Genomic DNA, 18,608 nt, shown 5'->3' with positions numbered 1-18,608 from the left:
GCTATTTTTTTCTGTTTGTTAAAATTCAATCGCCCATATTATTCTGCAAATACAATCGCATCATCATCTCGATGCTCTATCGATAAATTAGATATTCATTCATTAAGATCTGATCAGAAGCAGCTGATCAGTGTGAATTGTTTGCTGCGCCCAAGCAATTCCACCACAGCAGGATTAATCTCGGCAAAGGTGGAGCTCATTTATACGTGAATTACTTTCAATTTAGAGGGGATTTTGAAATTCCGGTCTATCTCAAAGCGTCCGGTTAATCTGGAGCCTTTTGGTAACCCTAATTTTAGCTCTAAATTTGCATGAAATGGTTTTTGAATTTGTTTGGAGACAGCCTTCCTCGGTCCTTTCAAACATGTGACCATGAGGTCATGTGATATAATATATATATATATATATATATATATATATATATATATATATATATATATATATATATAATTTAACTTTTGCCCAAGCAGACTTACGTTCTTAACCGTGTATCCCTTTCAGTCACTGTGTGTATATAATTAAAAACAGAAGACGAGTTTGAAGCACACGATGAGTCATCTTTATTTATTTATTTTTTAAATGCCCCCGGTGTTTTAGACCAGTTTTTCCCAACCCTGCTCCTGGAGGACCACCTACCCTGCTGGTCTTTGTTCCAACGAGCTCTCAATTACTTAACTGAACCCTTAATTTAAGTAATCATTTGTTTAAATTTGACTTTTTAAATCGTGTAAGTTGGAGAATTCAAGTTCCTTATACAATGTTATGCTTAACTTTGAACCCCAACTGTTTGAAATAATTAAAAGGCGCTGATTAGGCAAATTATTAGTTCAATTAAGTAATTGCCAGCTCCGTTGGAGCAAAAAACCAGCAGGGTAGGGGGTCCTCAAGGACTAGGATTGGGAACCACTGTTTTAGACCATTGCGTCTGAACCCTGGTCCCCCGGGGCCCCCACGCAGGAGCGGGGTTGAGAATCACTGGTCTAGATAATTCAGCTGATCCGCGCATTTCTATCTCTCTGTGTGTAAACTCAACTCCGCTTCTGTTTCTGCTCTGTCCTTCTCCTCGCTGTGCTAAACTGGAAGTCGTGTCTTTATCTAAAGCAGAAGTGGCTTTCCTTCCGCTCTCAAAGACTTAAAATTGGTGCGATTATGATGTGATTTAAATGGAACAAATTGAAGACACCTCTCTCAGGCTTCAAAATGTTTTATAGGGTGTGTAAACTTTTGAAGCAAGCGCATTTTTAAAAAAAAATCATCGTCAACTGTAAAAAGACCTAGGGGGGCCCATAAAATAAATAATTAAGTTAATTGAGAGCAAATGAGGGAAGGGGGGAGAATTGTTTTTCTGCTTTCCTCGCAGCTCGTGTCATTGAGTCCTGCGTGGGGTCAGCCTCGCTGCCCTTCTCTGTATTTTCTGGAGTGTAATGATGTGGAATAGTCTTGCAATGGTTTTGCCTGCTTGTGAGTTTTTCAGTTTTCTGTACAGTATGTATTTTAGACATTTTTTTTTTTTTTTTTTAACCAATGTGTTTTAAGAGCTCCGTGTATTTTTTAATGCAATAAAATCGCTACAACTGAAAACTGCTGTGTCTGTGAGCGTCAGTCTCCTTCTGACCCGTCTTTATTCTCATCATTGCTTTTTGGTATACTTGTTTACTGTGTGTGTGTCTGTGCAATACCGTGCAGATGACATTAAAACGGCAGGGGATCATTGAGAAAAAAGGGCACTTTTTAACATCGCAAGGGAACCCCTTTTTTGGGGTGGGGAGAGACTATTATTATTATTATTATTATTATTATTTATTTCTTAGCAGACGCCCTTATCCAGGGCGACTTACAGTCGTAAGCAAATACATTTCAAGTGTTACAGTACAAATAATACTATAAGAGCAAGATAAATACAATGGGGACTGTGCGTTGCAAACAGATCTTCTTACTAGTAAACATTTTTTTAAAAAATCAGGCGTATATTTTAGTATTGTTGACAATATTTTTATGACTGAGAAAAAGGGCAGGAAAGCCGTGGCAACTGTGTGTGTTTGTGTTGGGGTCTGAATGTAAAATCGAGGTTCAATCAATCAATGATTCAGTTCGGTGTGTCTAAAAGGCTTTTAAATCGGCTGTAAGTGGATCTCTGGCGAGGCTGCGGTGGGGGGTTGCTGTCCAAAGCAGCCGAAAGCGTGCCTGCGGATTTATTACTTATTTTAAACCTAATTTGATTGCCTGTATTTTTGTTTAATAAAATTGGGGTATCGCTGTTTCAACGGCTGACTGGTTTCCGGCCTGTGTGTCTGATCTGAACCTTTTTCTTTGGTGTGTGTGTGTGTGAATTGTTTTTTTTTTTATTAATTTCAATGTCATTATTTATATTAGCTCTGTATTGTAAAGGGTTATGTGAGTTCATTATTAACTATAATTTAATATAATCGTTTTTTGATGTCGTGGTACACACACACAAAGGAGACTAAACCGAGAAGCCTATATTTTCGTCAAACTGAGAGACCAAGGTTGAATATTTGGTGTTTTTTTTTTTGTTTTTGGTTTTTTTTTCTGAGTGGAAATATTAATTAAATGTCAGTGTGGTCTCTCTGTCTCTCCAACCGCTGTGAGAAAAAAAACAACTTCCTTTTTTTGTCTCCATGACAACCGTAAGCTGATGACCACTGACTGACCGCACCTCACTTCCCGTTTCAAAAAACTAAAAACCAACCAACAAAAATAAAGAACTTAACTTTCTGTTTAATAAAGTGAAACTAAATTTTATATCCGAGAAAGACGCTTCTTGATAAGACGGAATGGATTGTCAAGGGTTACCAATCCGCGTTGTAAAAATAATGTGTAAAAAAATAATGTAATTGTATGTAAAAATAATGTGATATCTTGTAACAATTGTAAGTCGCCCTGGATAAGGGCGTCTGCTAAGAAATAAATATTATTATTATTATTATTGTTGTTGAGGCGGAATCTGATCCTTCAAGACCCGACTTGACAAAAGTTTGGAGATCGGTCAGTTGCTATGGGAACCGGACGTGAAAACCACGACACTTGTATAAACTGTACGTCTGTCTGTCCGCCTGAAGCACGTCATTTTATCTAATTATTTTTATGTCAACGTCCGCCTCTGTTTCGGGGTTTAGAGAAGTCAATTGGTTTTGCCTGCAGTTCTGGTCTATGGCCACTAGATGGCAGTACAAGAACAGTTTTAGATGCCTTTCTGTCCGTCCTCTATATTTCTGATCACCAGGCAAAAAAATTATAACTTCAAAAAAAAAAAAAAAAACCAAATTAGTCCTTTTTTTTTTTTTTTTTTTTAAGTTTTGATTTATTTTATATCTGCCGATTTTAAAAAAACTACTTAAAGGCAATGCCGACTACCAGTACAGTGCCAACTGACCAACTAAAAATACACAACAATAGAATTGGGGAGGGGGGGGGGTACACAGGATGTTTATGTCCTAAAACCTGCTTAACCTGTTACTTTCTCTCTCTCTCCCCCCCCCGTTAATTTGTTCAATTAAGTCAGGAGTGGTCGGCTCTTCATGGGGTTTCTGTTCCAAATTATCTGTAAATGACTTAATTGAACAAATAACTACTTAAATTGAAAGAATTACCGCTTAACGAGACCTAATTAAATTGCCCCAAGTCTTCAGAAACTGATGATCAAGGGTTGCTTATAAAACCTGCTGGATTCCGTCTCTCCACGACTGAACACCCCCTGTGTTAACTTAAAATTAGTCAGCAGGTTTTGTTCGACTTTATGACGTAGAATCAGTTCATTCTATACAGAGGGTGATGACGCAAAACGTTTGTCCACAGCTGTAGTTATGTAGCGTAGCAGAGGATTGAAAACCGGGACCCGGTTTAGGTCTCCCGGCCCGGGAAGGCACTTTGAAGTCCCGGGACACCTTCCTCAAAACCAGGGAAAACTGGGCGAGGTAGCAACACGAACGCCGGCGTATCTTCTCTTTATCTGTCGGCAGTAGTTGCGGCGAGTTTGTTCTGCGTGTGGTTCTGTGCGTCTCGCACGGTGTTCTGCGTGTGGTTCTGTGCGTCTCCCACGTTGTTCTGCGTGTGGTTCTGTGCGTCTCGCACGGTGTTCTGCGTGTGGTTCTGTGCGTCTCCCACGGTGTTCTGCGTGTGGTTCTGTGCGTCTCGCACGGTGTTCTGCGTGTGGTTCTGTGCGTCTCGCACGGTGTTCTGCGTGTGGTTTTGTGCGTCTCGCACGGTGTTATGCGTGTGGTTCTGTGCGTCTCGCACGGTGTTCTGCGTGTGGTTCTGTGCGTCTCGCACGGTGTTCTGCGTGTGGTTCTGTGCGTCTCGCACGGTGTTCTGCGTGTGGTTCTGTGCGTCTCGCACGGTGTTCTGCGTGTGGTTCTGTGCGTCTCCCACGCTGTTATGCGTGTGGTGACAGGTAGGCCTATACTGTCGAGGAGGGGTGAGTTTGCGGCCCGACAGCTTAACGATACCTTTTGTTTCAGGGAATGTAGGCAGACTTGAATTCCCACCAGCTTCCTGATAACGTCGAGTTTCACAGCAGAACAAAGGTCGGAGGAGCGACGCCCACTGACGTTTTCACTTGATATTTTCTTGTTGTTTTCCAGCAGTGTTTGTCGGCTAACACTGACGCTAAATCGACGTGAAACTAATATTTCTCGCCTGTCGGACAAACAAAAAGCGTTTAGGGTCTGTGATATCCGTGGCGATACGTCACACATTAACCCTTTGTGTATTTAACTTAGCATCATCGCGCATTAAACTTAAGTATTCTAGTCAAGCACGCTCAGCGTCACAAATAGTATTTAACTTTGAAAACCAGGTTCAGTACCTGAAATAGAGTCGATTTGTCTTTTTAAAATAGCTGCTGAGCTGACAGTTTTTAGGAGCCATACCCACAACAGTAATTGTCAGATCCGTTTTTCTCTGCGCCGTCTGAGTGGAAGCATTGATAATTACTTCAATAAAGGCGTGCTGTTTTTCTGTTTAGGTTTCTGGGAGGGATCTGTAGGCGGAAAGGCATTTTTTTCCAGCGGCAATCCTGTTTTAAATAATTATCAGCCGTTCCAAAATAATTTTGTTTCTCAAAGCCGGAAGGACTCGGGTTACAGAACAACTGTCGGTCTGTTTTCTTGCAGGTCCGCCTTTCTCAGAACGCGGACGCTGCAGCGACACAGATAAAACCGTGCATCTCCTCGAATTAGATTTAGTAAAACAAAAACTAAACTAAAACAAACAAACAAAAAAAAAACAAAGCCAGGGCTTCTAAGTTTTATGCAACTGAAGTCATTATCGTGTCTGAGGCACCGATTTCTAACATATTTGCTACCCCACTTAGACAAATATTTACTTGGAGCGACATTTATAGTGTTAGTTTACCCTGTTGTTAAATATGCTTTACCACACCTCTCTGTGCTTTACAGTGCTTCCCTGTGCTTTACCAGACCTCTCTGTGCTTTACCAGACCTCTCTGTGCTTTACAATGCTTCCCTATGCTTTACCAGGCTTCTCTGTGCTTTACAATGCTTCCCTATGCTTTACCACACCTCTCTGTGCTTTACAATGCTTTCACTTTGCTGTGATTTTACTATGGGGAGCTTTAACAAGCGCTCCTAAAAGGGGGGTGGTGGGTGGTCACATTACACAACAAGAAGCTTGCTATATGATCCGAGTGAAAAATATTCATCACTACACCTGTTCCACTGCAGGCACGGATTAATTCACATTGTAAAAGGAGACTCGCTTTTAGTACAAGGCTAGTGCCAAATGAACCGCGCGTGCAGGAACCGCATTCTTCACTTCACACTGAAGAAGCTGAGGAACAACAAACAAAACTGTAAAACAAATACATTCGCTCATTCATTCATATATTCTCTCTCTCTCTCTCTCTCTCTCTCTCTCTCTCTCTCTCTCTCTCTCTCTCTCTCTCTCTCTCTCTCTCTCTCTCTCTCTCTCTCTCTCTCTCTCTCATATATAGACCTTGGTGTCGCGGTGTCAAAAACAAAGGGCCGTTCATTATTTATGTGCTATAAAAACGCGTTTTGTTTTCTCTGTGAAGCGTTGTTACGCAGGTATCGTTCACGCTGCGGGGATGCTAAGCAGACTGTTTGTTGTCTCAGCCTCGTTACGAAACGAATCCTCGGGCTGTTTTTCATAACAACTGAAAACACCTTTTATTAACTTTTGTAGATCTTCCATCCATAGCGATTATGTATCTAGTCCATTCTCTTCAAATAAAACACAGCAAACTGTAAATATATTACATGTAACTTTATATTGATTGAATAAAAATGTATTTGTAGATTCATGCGAGTTTATGTTTCTGTATTATTGAAGGTACATCATTATATATATATACACTAACATTTATCGTGATTGTCAGTGTACCGTCAAAAAACAGTATTTGTATACTAACATTTATCGTGATTGTACCGTCAAAAAACAGTATTTGTTTTTCCAGTACATAGAACACTGCCAATAACTTACACGATGCCAACCTGACATTCCATCACAAGTCAGTTTTGCTAGATGAAGGAAAACATAATTTGCATTGAATATCTTGGTAAAGACTATGAGGAAGTGACTGTTTAAAATCACTAACCACGCCTTGACAGCCGAAATCTTTGCAACTGTGTTTATTTTACGCTTTGATGAATTCATTGGTTTACCCCCCTCTAAAAAAAAAAAAAAACAATTACAAAACGCAATTAAGCTGAGGGAACATGGAGCCGGTTCGTGTGGCTTGGAACTTGGTTTTAGAGATTGGGTTTCGGGACCACTGCACGGCACACCAGGCAGGGGGTCTTGGGGTTTGATGCAGCCTCCTAAAAGTAGATCTCCCGCCAGATGGGGGTCTCCTGGAATCAGGTTTCAAGACCCCGCTGTTTCTGAAGAAGGGGCTTCGCGTTCCTTAACACTGCCGTGCGTGCAGTTCACAGAACATGGTATCAAACTTATTGCAATAATAGCAGTAAACAGATGTGCACAGCCTTGCGAAACAATGTATGGTTAGCAAACTCGCCCCGGGCAATGAGAGAGAGAGAGAGAGAGAGAGAGGGAGGGAGGGAGAGAAGGCATTTGACACAGCAGGTGGATTACTCAAACGCACCTTGCCCCGGCGTTTCAATTACAGTAAATATGGCGTCACTGTGTGTACTTTAAAAACACGTATACCTAACTTTTGGTAGTGTTAGCTTTTATTTTAACCCCGTGTCCTCGTGCGCTTTTTATTTATTTATTTATATATATATATATATTTATTTATTTTAGTAGTTTTTTTTTTGATAAGTCAATTTGCGAACGCCCGTCGTCTTTCAGTCAACCAGCTTTTCAAGTTGGGTTTGTTTGAAACAGTAAAGTCAGGCGATCGACACGGTGCTGGGGAGCGATTCAGACATTCAGACGCTGTTAAAAACAAGGTGAGACGTTTGGAAACGGTACACCCGGACAGGACCGGAGATATCCTGGGGGGAAATGGATTTTAAATTACCGGGACTCGCTTTCTGCCCGTGGACGCTGGAGTTTCTAATCTGCATCGTGTTGATAATATTGCCTGGTAAGCGGATTTGAAATATATCTTTTACATTGTGGGTTTTGCTTGGAGAGGGAGGGGGAGGGGGGAGTGGGGTATATAATTCTATCCTATCTATCTATCTATCTATCTATCTATCTATCTATCTATCTATCTATCTATCTATCTGTCTGTCTGTCTGTCTGTCTATCTGTCTGTGTCCTATCTATCTGTCTGTCTGTCTGTCTGTCTGTCTGTCTGTCTGTCTGTCTGTCTGTCTATGTATATATGTATGTATGTGTCTGTCTGTCTGTCTGTTTATCTATCTATTTATCTGTCTGTCTGTCTGTCTGTCTCCTATCTATCTATTGATCTGTCTGTCTGTCTGTCTATCTATCTATCGATCTGTCTGTCTGTCTGTCTCCTATCTATCTATCTATCTGTCTGTCTGTCTGTCTGTCTATCTGTCTGTCTATGTATATATGTATGTATGTATCTATCTATGTATGTGTGTGTCTGTCTGTCTATGTATATATGTATGTATGTATCTGTCTATGTATCTATCAATCTATGACCCGAAAGTCCATTGACATGTTTAGAATGCTGGCTGAATCAATAATTCAAGAGGAGTTAAACTTTTTCTTCTCTCTCTCCTAATACAATGTGTTTTGATAGTTTTGAACAGGCGTGGTGTGTGGGCGAGGTGCTGTGTAAACTAGAGTTAGAAACTCTGGAACCGCGTTTGTCTTATTCAGCTGTGCATAATGTGACGCATGCTTTTTTTGCAATGGTGTTTTAACTGTTTTTGGATTTATGAAAATATATTTTTAAAAGGTAAAAAAACGTATTTCTGTCTGTGTCTGTATCTATCTCTGTTTGTCTGTCTATATATCTATCTATCTATCTATCTATCTATCTATCTGTCTATCTATCTATCTATCTATCTATCTAATGACAACACAAAAGGTGAAAAAAACTATTCTGATACATTTAAAGTTATTGTAAAAAAAAAAAAAAAAAAGTTATACAAAATTGACAAGCTGCTACCTGATCATTTCAGTTCATTTGCAAGTCAATAACACGTTTCGGTTGTGTGGCTGTGAGGGTGTGTTGTCATCTACTGTGGACCTAATAAATATATAAATAAATAAATAAAAGGAAATTTATGATTTGAAATAAAAAACAAGGCAAACAAAATTCTAATAATATCCGTTCTGTGCATGGAGACGATGTTTACGCGTCACTAGATTCTTTTTCTTGGTCTAGGTTCTTTTTCAGAACGGCGTTACGCAGCGATTCACTAGAATGGTTTGTTAAGCAGTATTTATTATTATTTTTTTTTGCAAAGCGAAGGCCAGTTGGACTCTGCTTTTGACTTCAGCCTCGAGAGATAAGGGTCCGTGGTACAGCACAGTATAATCCTGGCAGAATTGGGTCGATCCAATCGCATGCTCTAACTTGTTATCAGTTAGTCATTTAGCAGACACATTTATCCAAAGCGACTTAGAGACTAGGGGGTGTGAACTCTGCATCATCAACAACTGCTGCTGCTGCAGAGTCACTTCCAATAGGAGCTCGTTTGTTTGACGTCTCATCCTGAAGGACGGAGCACAAGGAGGTTCAGTGACTTGCTCAGGGTCACACACACACACAGGGAGTCAGTGGCTGCTGCAGAGTCACTTCCAATAGGAGCTCGTTTGTTTGACGTCTCATCCTGAAGGACGGAGCACAAGGAGGTTCAGTGACTTGCTCAGGCAGGGTCACACACACACACAGGGAGTCTGTGACTGAGCCGGGGATTTGAACCTCCTGGTATCGAGCCCTTTTCTTGAATCGCTTCACCGCAATTGCATTAGGCAATGCAATTCAGTCCTTGTTTAGCTAAACGTAACCATAACACAAAACTGTACCTTTGAACGTGCCTGCAAATTCACGAATACAAATCTTGCGCAAGGGAGAGACCAGAAAACTGTCTCGCTCTTTCCCTTGCGCGCTTCAGCAGTGGTTCGATGGGGGAAAGTAAGCGTGTGAGATTTAACTCTCTAATGCCCAAGCATTTATTTTTAAATGAGAAAAAGCTACTTTATTTCTGTAATTAGATTCCGTGTCTCACCTCTGAAGAATTCTGGTGTGTTGAAGGTGGATTTGAATTCTAATAATCAAAAGGTGGTGGCTGTGCATTGTACCGTAAGGGATACGGAAATGCGCGTTACAGGATTAAAGAGGTCGCTAATGGACACGTGCTTTCTAGAAGCTAGAACGGGACCGCGCGTTAATCGTTTCTTTCATACGTCACATTTCTGTTAATTTACACTGCGGCTCGTTTCTGTCACAGGTGATAGAGCCAGGTTAGGCAGGTATATGGCTTTCTGTGAAGGACGTACTGTAAATTATTGACACGGAGGCCAGCCCTTATGAAAGTTTCCCACAGTACAAGCACAGCAAAGGGTAATAAAGGACAGAGAGGTCTGGTAAAGCATAGGGAAGCATTGTAAAGCACAGAGAGGTGTGGTAAAGCATAGGGAAGCATTGTAAAGCACAGAGAGGTCTGGTAAAGCATAGGGAAGCATTGTAAAGCACAGCATGGTAAAGCATAGGGAAGCATTGTAAAGCACAGAGAGGTGTGGTAAAGCATAGGGAAGCATTGTAAAGCACAGAGAGGGATGGTAAAGCATAGGGAAGCATTGTAAAGCACAGAGAGGTCTGGTAAAGCATAGGGAAGCATTGTAAAGCACAGAGAGGTCTGGTAAAGCATAGGGAAGCATTGTAAAGCACAGAGAGGTGTGGTAAAGCATAGGGAAGCATTGTAAAGCACAGAGAGGTCTGGTAAAGCATAGGGGAGCATTGTAAAGCACAGATAGGTCTGGTAAAGCATAGGGAAGCATTGTAAAGCACAGAGAGGTCTGGTAAAGCATAGGGAAGCATTGTAAAGCACAGAGGGGTCTGGTAAAGCATAGGGAAGCATTGTAAAGCACAGAGAGGTGTGGTAAAGCATAGGGAAGCATTGTAAAGCACAGAGAGGTGTGCTAAACCACAGGGAAGCATTGTAAAGCACAGAGATGTGTGGTAAAGCATTTTTTAAAAACAGGGTAAACTAACCATTATATATAAAAAATGTATTAAGCACAGATAAGCACTGCAAGGGAAGCAGTGGGAGACTGGGAGGGGGTTGGCTTTAGGGTTCTGATTTTAGAAAGAAAATAAGTATTTTTTTTAACTTTTTATCTTGACAAAGCGAACGGCACAACGTTTCGCCTTATTACCTGTCTAATCCACGTGTTCTAAAACGCTTCCTCCGTTAAGACCTGACTTGAGAGCGCAGCGGTACACAGTGCGGTTTAATTGTTGTTTTACCAATTTAAATTGCCCTTGTTTAGTTGAAATGGGACACCCACGGAGACAAGAGCTATTAAAGCTACAGATTCTTTCATGATTTAGGAAGATTTATGTAGCTGTTTTAGTAATTACTCAGAGGTAGCGCTGTGGGTTTTTTTCACGGTTAAAAGGCTTTTTTTTCACATTTCAAGGTCTAAAAATAGGTATCTCAAGGTACTCCACGGTTTTAAACACACCTATTGAAGCAGAAAAGTAGCGTTGTGACGTTTAAAAATGTATCGTTCTTTCTAGGGTCGTTATACCACACGCGTTTCTGAATATTGAAATGCTTAGCTGAAAAAAAAAAACAGTAAATGCTGTATTGTAGAATATTAGTTTTTTTATGGTCACCTTTTTCAAGGCAATCAATTTTCAACATCATAGCTTCTAACCCCCATTCACGGTGCAGTTTATAAATGCCTCGTTTTAGGATTTGTTTCAGTTTGCAGACATGTTGTAGCACGCGCAGCTATAGGGACTAAAGTCTTTTGCAGCGCCTAAAATTTTAGTGGAAACGTTTGTCGTTGAATTTACATTATTAATGAGACATTTAGCAGACGCTTTTATCCAAAGCGATTTACAGAGACTAGGGGGGGTGAACTCTGCATCATCAACAACTGCTGCTGCTGCAGAGTCACTTCCAATAGGAGCTCGTTTGTTTGACGTCTCATCCTGAAGGACGGAGCACAAGGAGGTTCAGTGACTTGCTCAGGGTCACACACACACAGGGAGTCAGTGGCTGCTGCAGAGTCACTTCCAATAGGAGCTCGTTTGTTTGACGTCTCATCCTGAAGGACGGAGCACAAGGAGGTTCAGTGACTTGCTCAGGGTCACACACACACACACACAGGGAGTCAGTGGCTGCTGCAGAGTCACTTCCATTAGGAGCTCGTTTGTTTGACCTCTCACCTCTCCTCCCCCCCCCCCGTACATTACTCCGTGGTGTGTAAGAGATGCGATCTCCCCCTCTTTCCTCTCTCCACTGTCCGCCCTCAAAAAAATGGGTGTGGCCTACTGTCGGCCAGTGGTGTCCAATCACAGTCCAGGAGGGCCAGAATACCACTCCGGGTTTAACAGGTAGAATGAGATCATGCATGACGTCAGGGTCTAGGTGGATGTTTATTGTGTTCAATGAAATAATTTAGAACGGGGTTGGAACAAAGACCAGGAGTGGAGTAGGGCAATTTTTGGCCACACAAAAAACGCTGAAAGCTCAGAGTAGAGTAAGAGTTAATGGAAGAGTTTGTTATGTATTCAGCTATGATGTTCAACGCCAGCTGTGTTTATACCAGCAGCGCGATTGTATACAGGATAACACAGGGCTGTTAAACTTCTAGTGAGCTGGGACAGCACGATACAGTGCAACAGAACTGTAAGTGAACACCACGTGACTTTTAAAATATACTCACATTTTTGTGTTCCAACCGGTATTTAATATTGATTAGAGACGACTGTATTTTGATTTATCTGGGATTCGAGGTCTTTTTTGTATTATCAGGTATTATCTGGCTGATTCACCGTTCAGGGTGAAGCGAGTGGAGAGACAGCTGCTTGGGTTTGTGTGGATCGCTGTTCTCTTCACAGACTCTAGAAAAGCAGCGATCATTTTTACATAACATCTCTGCAGAGTGCTATGGCCCAAAGTCTTGCATTACCCTATAGAATGAACTCATTTTGCTTCATTAAGTCGAATGAAACCTGCTGAATAATGTTACGTTAGCATATTGAATTGCACGCCGCTTGGTATAGTTTTTTCATAGACTTAACAGTAAAACTGTCAAAAATTGAAAAAATTTACATTTCAAAATCTAATATGAAATACTGTACTACTAACTATTATGACTTGCTACACACACACACACACACGCACACACACACACACACACACACACACACACACACACACACACATATATATATATATATATATATATATATATATATATATATATATATATATATATATATATATATTAACATTTTAACAGAAATGACCACACTATAGAAGACATCACAATTTGAGGGATGGTTCAATGCTATGGAACTAATGCTGTCAGGAAACGAAAGGAATGTGAACTTATTTTCAAACCGGGCACTTTGGAGCCATTTGGAATGAACATTCTATTCTGAGGTCATCATCGTCGTCATCATCATCGTCATCATCATCATCATCAACATTCTGGAATTTTGTTTAAAAGACTACTTTTTTTTATCAACTTCTTAAAGCACTGTGTTTTTTTGTATTATATATATACACACACACACACGATATGAAGTTTTTTTCATTATTATTATTTATTTCTTAGCAGACGCCCTTATCCAGGGCGACTTACAATTGTTACAAGATATCACATTATTTTTACATACAATTCCCCATTTATACAGTTGGGTTTTTACTGGAGCAATCTAGGTAAAGTACCTTGCTCAAGGGTACAGCAGCAGTGTCCCCCACCTGGGATTGAACCCACGACCCTCCGGTCAAGAGTCCAGAGCCCTAACCATTACTCCACACTGCTGCCCTTATTACACGAGGTTAAATGAAATATCATTAATTTTCATATCGTTTTTTGTTTGTTTGTTTGTTTGTTTTGTTTTTAAATTACATCTTAATCATGAAATTCTAAGTGATGCAAAGCTTCTGTCCACAGCTGCGCATGGTCACAGACACGAGCTTCAGTCTGGGTGTGTTCGCGCGCTTGACCCAGCCTTAAAAGGACAAAACCTTTTTTTTTCCAATTTCTGTAAAGAAAACAGTCGTTGCCCAGCACTGAACACCACGTGACTGGCCGTTAGCCAATCACAGTCATCAATAAGCTGGTAACGATGGGTGGTGTACCTCATTGAGTTTCGATGAATCATGACACGCTGGTTTGGGATAGAGGTGTGTTTTTTTCTATACAAAAGCCCTGACTTGCATCCTGTAGTGTTCGAATTTACCTCACAGGTGTCTACTGGACTAATTAACCAACCTCGCGGGGTAGTTTGGAGAACACATTAATTACTGCCAGAGTCATTTCACACCGCGTTAGTGTGTGGAAACAAACACAGCCACATTCCAAACGAATGCGTCTTTTCATTACCTCATGTCATGCGTCTAAAGACGTGCTTTTACTGTGGGACACTTTTAAAAGGATTAGTTTACCCCCGTTTTAATATGCTTTACCAGACCCCTCTGTGCTTTACAGTGCTTCCCTATGCTTTACCACACCTCTCTGTGCTTTACAATGCTTCCCTATGCTTTACCAGACCTCTCTGTGCTTTACAATGCTTCCCTATGCTTTACCACACCTCTCTGTGCTTTACCATGCTTCCCTATGCTTTACCAGACCTCTCTGTGCTTTACAATGCTTCCCTATGCTTTATCAGACCCATCTGTGCTTTACAATGCTTCCCTATGCTTTACCAGACCTCTCTGCGCTTTACAATGCTTCCCTATGCTTTACCAGACCTCTCTGTGCTTTAAAATGCTTCCCTATGCTTTACCAGACCTCTCTGTGCTTTACAATGCTTCCCTATGCTTTACCACACCCCTCTGTGCTTTACAATGCTTCCCTATGCTTTATCAGACCCATCTGTGCTTTACAATGCTTCCCTATGCTTTACCAGACCCCTCTGTGCTTTACAATGCTTCCCTATGCTTTACCAGACCCCTCTGTGCTTTAAAATGCTTCCCTATGCTTTACCAGACCTCTCTGTGCTTTACAATGCTTCCCTATGCTTTACCACACCCCTCTGTGCTTTACAGTGCTTCCCTATGCTTTACCACACCCCCCTGTGCTTTACAATGCTTCCCTATGCCTTACCATGCCTCTCTGTGCTTTACAATGCTTCCCTACACTTTACCAGACCTATCTGTGCTTTACCATGCTTGCCTATACCTTCCCATGTGTTCACTTTGCTGTATTACACTTTGCTGTGTTTTTACTATGGGACACGTTTCTGAGGGGTGTGTGCAGCCGCTCATGTTTTGGATCTCAAGCCCCTGGGGTTTGCAGGGTTTCCCATGGCGTCTGTGTTTCTTACCCTGTGTGTAGGGGCAGGATGGTGTTTTTTAGGTTTTTTTTTGTTCCAGTCTTTGGCACCGAACTGGAAAGGTTTGCGTGAGGAGAGCTTGGAAAACAAGTGTGACCGCATTGCAACACTCATTCATCTCCCGTGTGTCATGATACCTGAGAGAAGACTCCCTCCCTCCCTGTCTCTCAATACCCTTTGGGAGGGAATCAGGATTAACTTTCTGTGCACTGGCTGTTTTACAGCTGGGAGTCCTTTACAGAGTTAGAAACTCACACTAGCCCTGCTGCTGCTGCTGCTGCTGCACCCAGTCCTGGGGTTCAGAGCTCCCCTCAATGAAGTCTAGTATTATTATTATTAATATTGAAATGATCAGGAGCCAGGAGTTTGAGCAGGGTTAGAAACTCACACTAGCCCTGCTGCTGCTGCTGCTGCTGCACCCAGTCCTGGGGTTCAGAGCTCCCCTCAATGAAGTATAGTATTATTATTATTATTAATATTGAAATGATCAGGAGCCAGGAGTTTGAGCAGGGTTAGAAACTCACACTAGCCCTGCTGCTGCTGCTGCTGTTGCTGCACCCAGTCCTGGGGTTCAGAGCTGCTCTCAATGAAGTCTATTATTATTATTAATTTTTTACAATTTGTCAGTTTTTCGGTTAAGTACATGGGAAAACTACAAAGCGGTATGTAATTAAATAAGTTAACGTAACATTATTCATCACGTTTCATTTTACATTAAGCTAAATTTGTTCATTCTCTCTCCACCCCCCCCCCCCCCCCCCCAGCCCCTTCTCTCTGCAGTTTCTTGGAGCCCCCCACCTCTGTGTTCTCCCTCACCGCTCTGGAAGAAGGGGCAGCTCGTCTGCCCTGTCGATTCGAACCCGAGACAAACAACACGAAGGAGGAGGTCCAACAAGTCGCCTGGTTCAAACAACTGCACCCCAATAATGAGGGCCCTGTGAATCGGGAGCAGATCATCCTCTTTCACAGAACCATGGGGCAGCATGGTATGAGAACTAGTCTATTATTATTATTATTATTATTATTATTATTATTATTATTATTAGGAGGCAGTGTGGTTCAGTGGTTAAAGTCCAGGGGCTTGTAACCAGAAGGTCACTGGTTCAAATTCCACCTCAGCCACTGACTCACTGTGTGTGACCCTGAGCAAGTCACTTCACCTCCTTGTGCTCCGTCCTGCGGATGAGATGTTAAATCAACGTCCTATTGGAAGTGACTCTGCATATAATGCACAGTTCACAGCCTACCTCTGTAAAGAGCTTTGTGATGGTGGTCTACTGTGAAAGGCGCTATATAAACATATTATTATTATTATTATTATTATTATTTAGCAGAGGCTTTTATCCAAAGCGATTTCCAGAGACTAGGGGGGTGAACTCTGCATCATCAACACCTGCTGCTGCTGCTGCAGAGCCACTTCCAATAGGAGCTCGTTTGTTGGACGTCTCATCCTGAAGGACGGAGCACAAGGAGGTTCAGTGACTTGCTCAGGGTCACACACACACAGGGAGTCAGTGGCTGAGCCGGGTGATTTGAACCTCCTGGTTTCAATCCCCTTTTCTTTAACCGCTGGACCAGCGAGCCTCCAATTACAGCAGAATTATTTGCTAAAATTGCAGTTCCAGTTCCAATGCTGTTGTTTCCCATTGCAATCACAGTTACAGTTGGGTTTCAGTAATTGCAATTCCACTAAAAAAACTCACTCACTCAGACAGCATGACCTTTCAACTTGCCCCCCCCCCCCCCGGTTATAGCCCTGAGTGCTTTAATAAAACTCTTCTCTTCCAGTTTTTGACAAGTACAAAGAACGAATCTCCTTTGAGAAGGCGGATCCTATCGCAGACTCCGCCCTCCTGATCAGAGGCATGACGCTGGAAGACCAGGGGGTGTACGTGTGTCAGGTGATCACCTTCCCATCTGGTAACTTCGAGACCACCATCGATCTGACTCTACTGAGTGAGTATTTCACGACCCCCACCGACCCCCACAAATTATTTAGACTCTGGCCAAAGTTAGTCCTGTTTACACTCTATGGTAAAGCCTAGGGAAGCATTGTAAAGCACAGAGTGGTCTGGTAAAGCATATGGAAGCATTGTAAAGCACAGAGAGGTCTGGTAAAGCATAGGGAAGCATTGTAAAGCACAGAGGTCTGGTAAAGCATAGGGAAGCATTGTAAAGCACAGAGAGGTCTGGTAAAGCATAGGGAAGCATTGTAAAGCACAGAGAGGTCTGGTAAAGCATAGGGAAGCATTGTAAAGCACAGAGAGGTCTGATAAAGCATATGAAAGCATTGTAAAGCACAGAGAGGTCTGGTAAAGCATAGGGAAGCATTGTAAAGCACAGAGAGGTCTGGTAAAGCATAGGGAAGCATTGTAAAGCACAGAGAGGTCTGGTAAAGCATAGGGAAGCATTGTGTAAAGCACAGAGAGGTCTGGTAAAGCATAGGGAAGCATTGTAAAGCACAGGGAGGTGTGGTAAAGCATAGGGAAGCATTGTAAAGCACAGAGAGGTCTGGTAAAGCATAGGGAAGCATTGTAAAGCACAGAGAGGTCTGGTAAAGCATAGGGAAGCATTGTAAAGCACAGAGAAGTCTGGTAAAGCATAGGGAAGCATTGTAAAGCACAGGGAGGTGTGGTAAAGCATAGGGAAGCATTGTAAAGCACAGAGAGGTCTGGTAAAGCATAGGGAAGCATTGTAAAGCACAGAGAGGTCTGGTAAAGCATATGGAAGCATTGTAAAGCACAGAGAGGGATGGTAAAGCATAGGGAAGCATTGTCAAACCTGGAGGACTGTGATTGGTTGATTGGACACCCTGGGTTCAAACAGTGTTGGGGGGGGATGTGCACAAAAAGCATTGAATACAAGTGTGGAGAGGTTATGCTAAGATTATACAATGCCTCAGCCAAAGGGTGGAGCACAAGGAGGTTCAGTGACTTGCTCAGGGTCACACACACACACACACACACACACACACACACACACACAGTGAGCCGGGTGATTTGAACCTCCTGGTATACATTCTTTCTCCTAACAGGCCTTCCAGTCTCTAGTCTTGACCCCGCCTCCCCACCTCTCCTGGAAGGTTCCGCGGTCGCCGTGGCGGCGGTCTGCACTTCCTGGGGAGTCGTGCCCCCCACGGTTGCCTGGGAGACGGGCCTAGAAGGGTCAAGCCAGCTTAATCAGGCAGCCGGAGGCAAAGTCACAAACAAGTTCTGGGTGAAACCCAACCGGCTGATGAACGGAGAGAAGCTGGACTGTTTGATCACCCACCAGAGTCTTAAAGAACCAAGGAGGATTCCATACACCGTCGTGGTGCACTGTGAGTAAATGACGTGTGCCTGAGGCTTTAAGTTTAGTCATGTGTAGGGTTCAAATTGGGCAACGGTTTCGCAGTAAGTCCAGGGCTGGGGATGGCGTTGCCCGTGTCTCCTCACTCAGACCCCTGACTTACTGAATACCCGGATACTTGTCTCCTCTTTTTAAAAACACACTAAGGATTTTACCGAGCCAGACAATGTCGACCCAGGGGACTTTTTTTGACCTGAAAAAAGAAACAAGGACCAGGGGTCACAAATGGAGATTAGATAAAGGGGCATTCAGAACAGAAAATAGGAGGCACTTTTTTACACAGAGAATTGAAAGGGTCTGGAACCAACTTCCCAGTAATGTTGTTGAAGCTGACACCCTGGGATCCTTC

General features: G+C 42.3%; 1 protein-coding gene across 1 annotated transcript in view; it reads left to right on the top strand.

Annotated features, from left to right (window-relative positions):
- Window positions 1-7,039: 7,039 nt before the first annotated feature.
- LOC117410086 (nectin-4) overlaps window positions 7,040-18,608 on the top strand; it is a 20,329-nt gene continuing 8,760 nt past the window's right edge. The window contains exons 1-4 of the mRNA XM_059021060.1: window positions 7,040-7,549; window positions 15,676-15,897; window positions 16,700-16,867; window positions 17,946-18,230. Coding sequence (XP_058877043.1) covers window positions 7,468-7,549; window positions 15,676-15,897; window positions 16,700-16,867; window positions 17,946-18,230 — 757 coding nt within the window. The 5' untranslated portion in view covers window positions 7,040-7,467. The remainder of the gene's footprint in view (window positions 7,550-15,675; window positions 15,898-16,699; window positions 16,868-17,945; window positions 18,231-18,608) is intronic.

This window comes from Acipenser ruthenus, unplaced genomic scaffold (assembly GCF_902713425.1).
Source record: "Acipenser ruthenus unplaced genomic scaffold, fAciRut3.2 maternal haplotype, whole genome shotgun sequence".
Taxonomy (NCBI): Eukaryota; Metazoa; Chordata; class Actinopteri; order Acipenseriformes; family Acipenseridae; genus Acipenser; species Acipenser ruthenus.
This window is presented reverse-complemented; position numbering and strand designations above follow the sequence as displayed.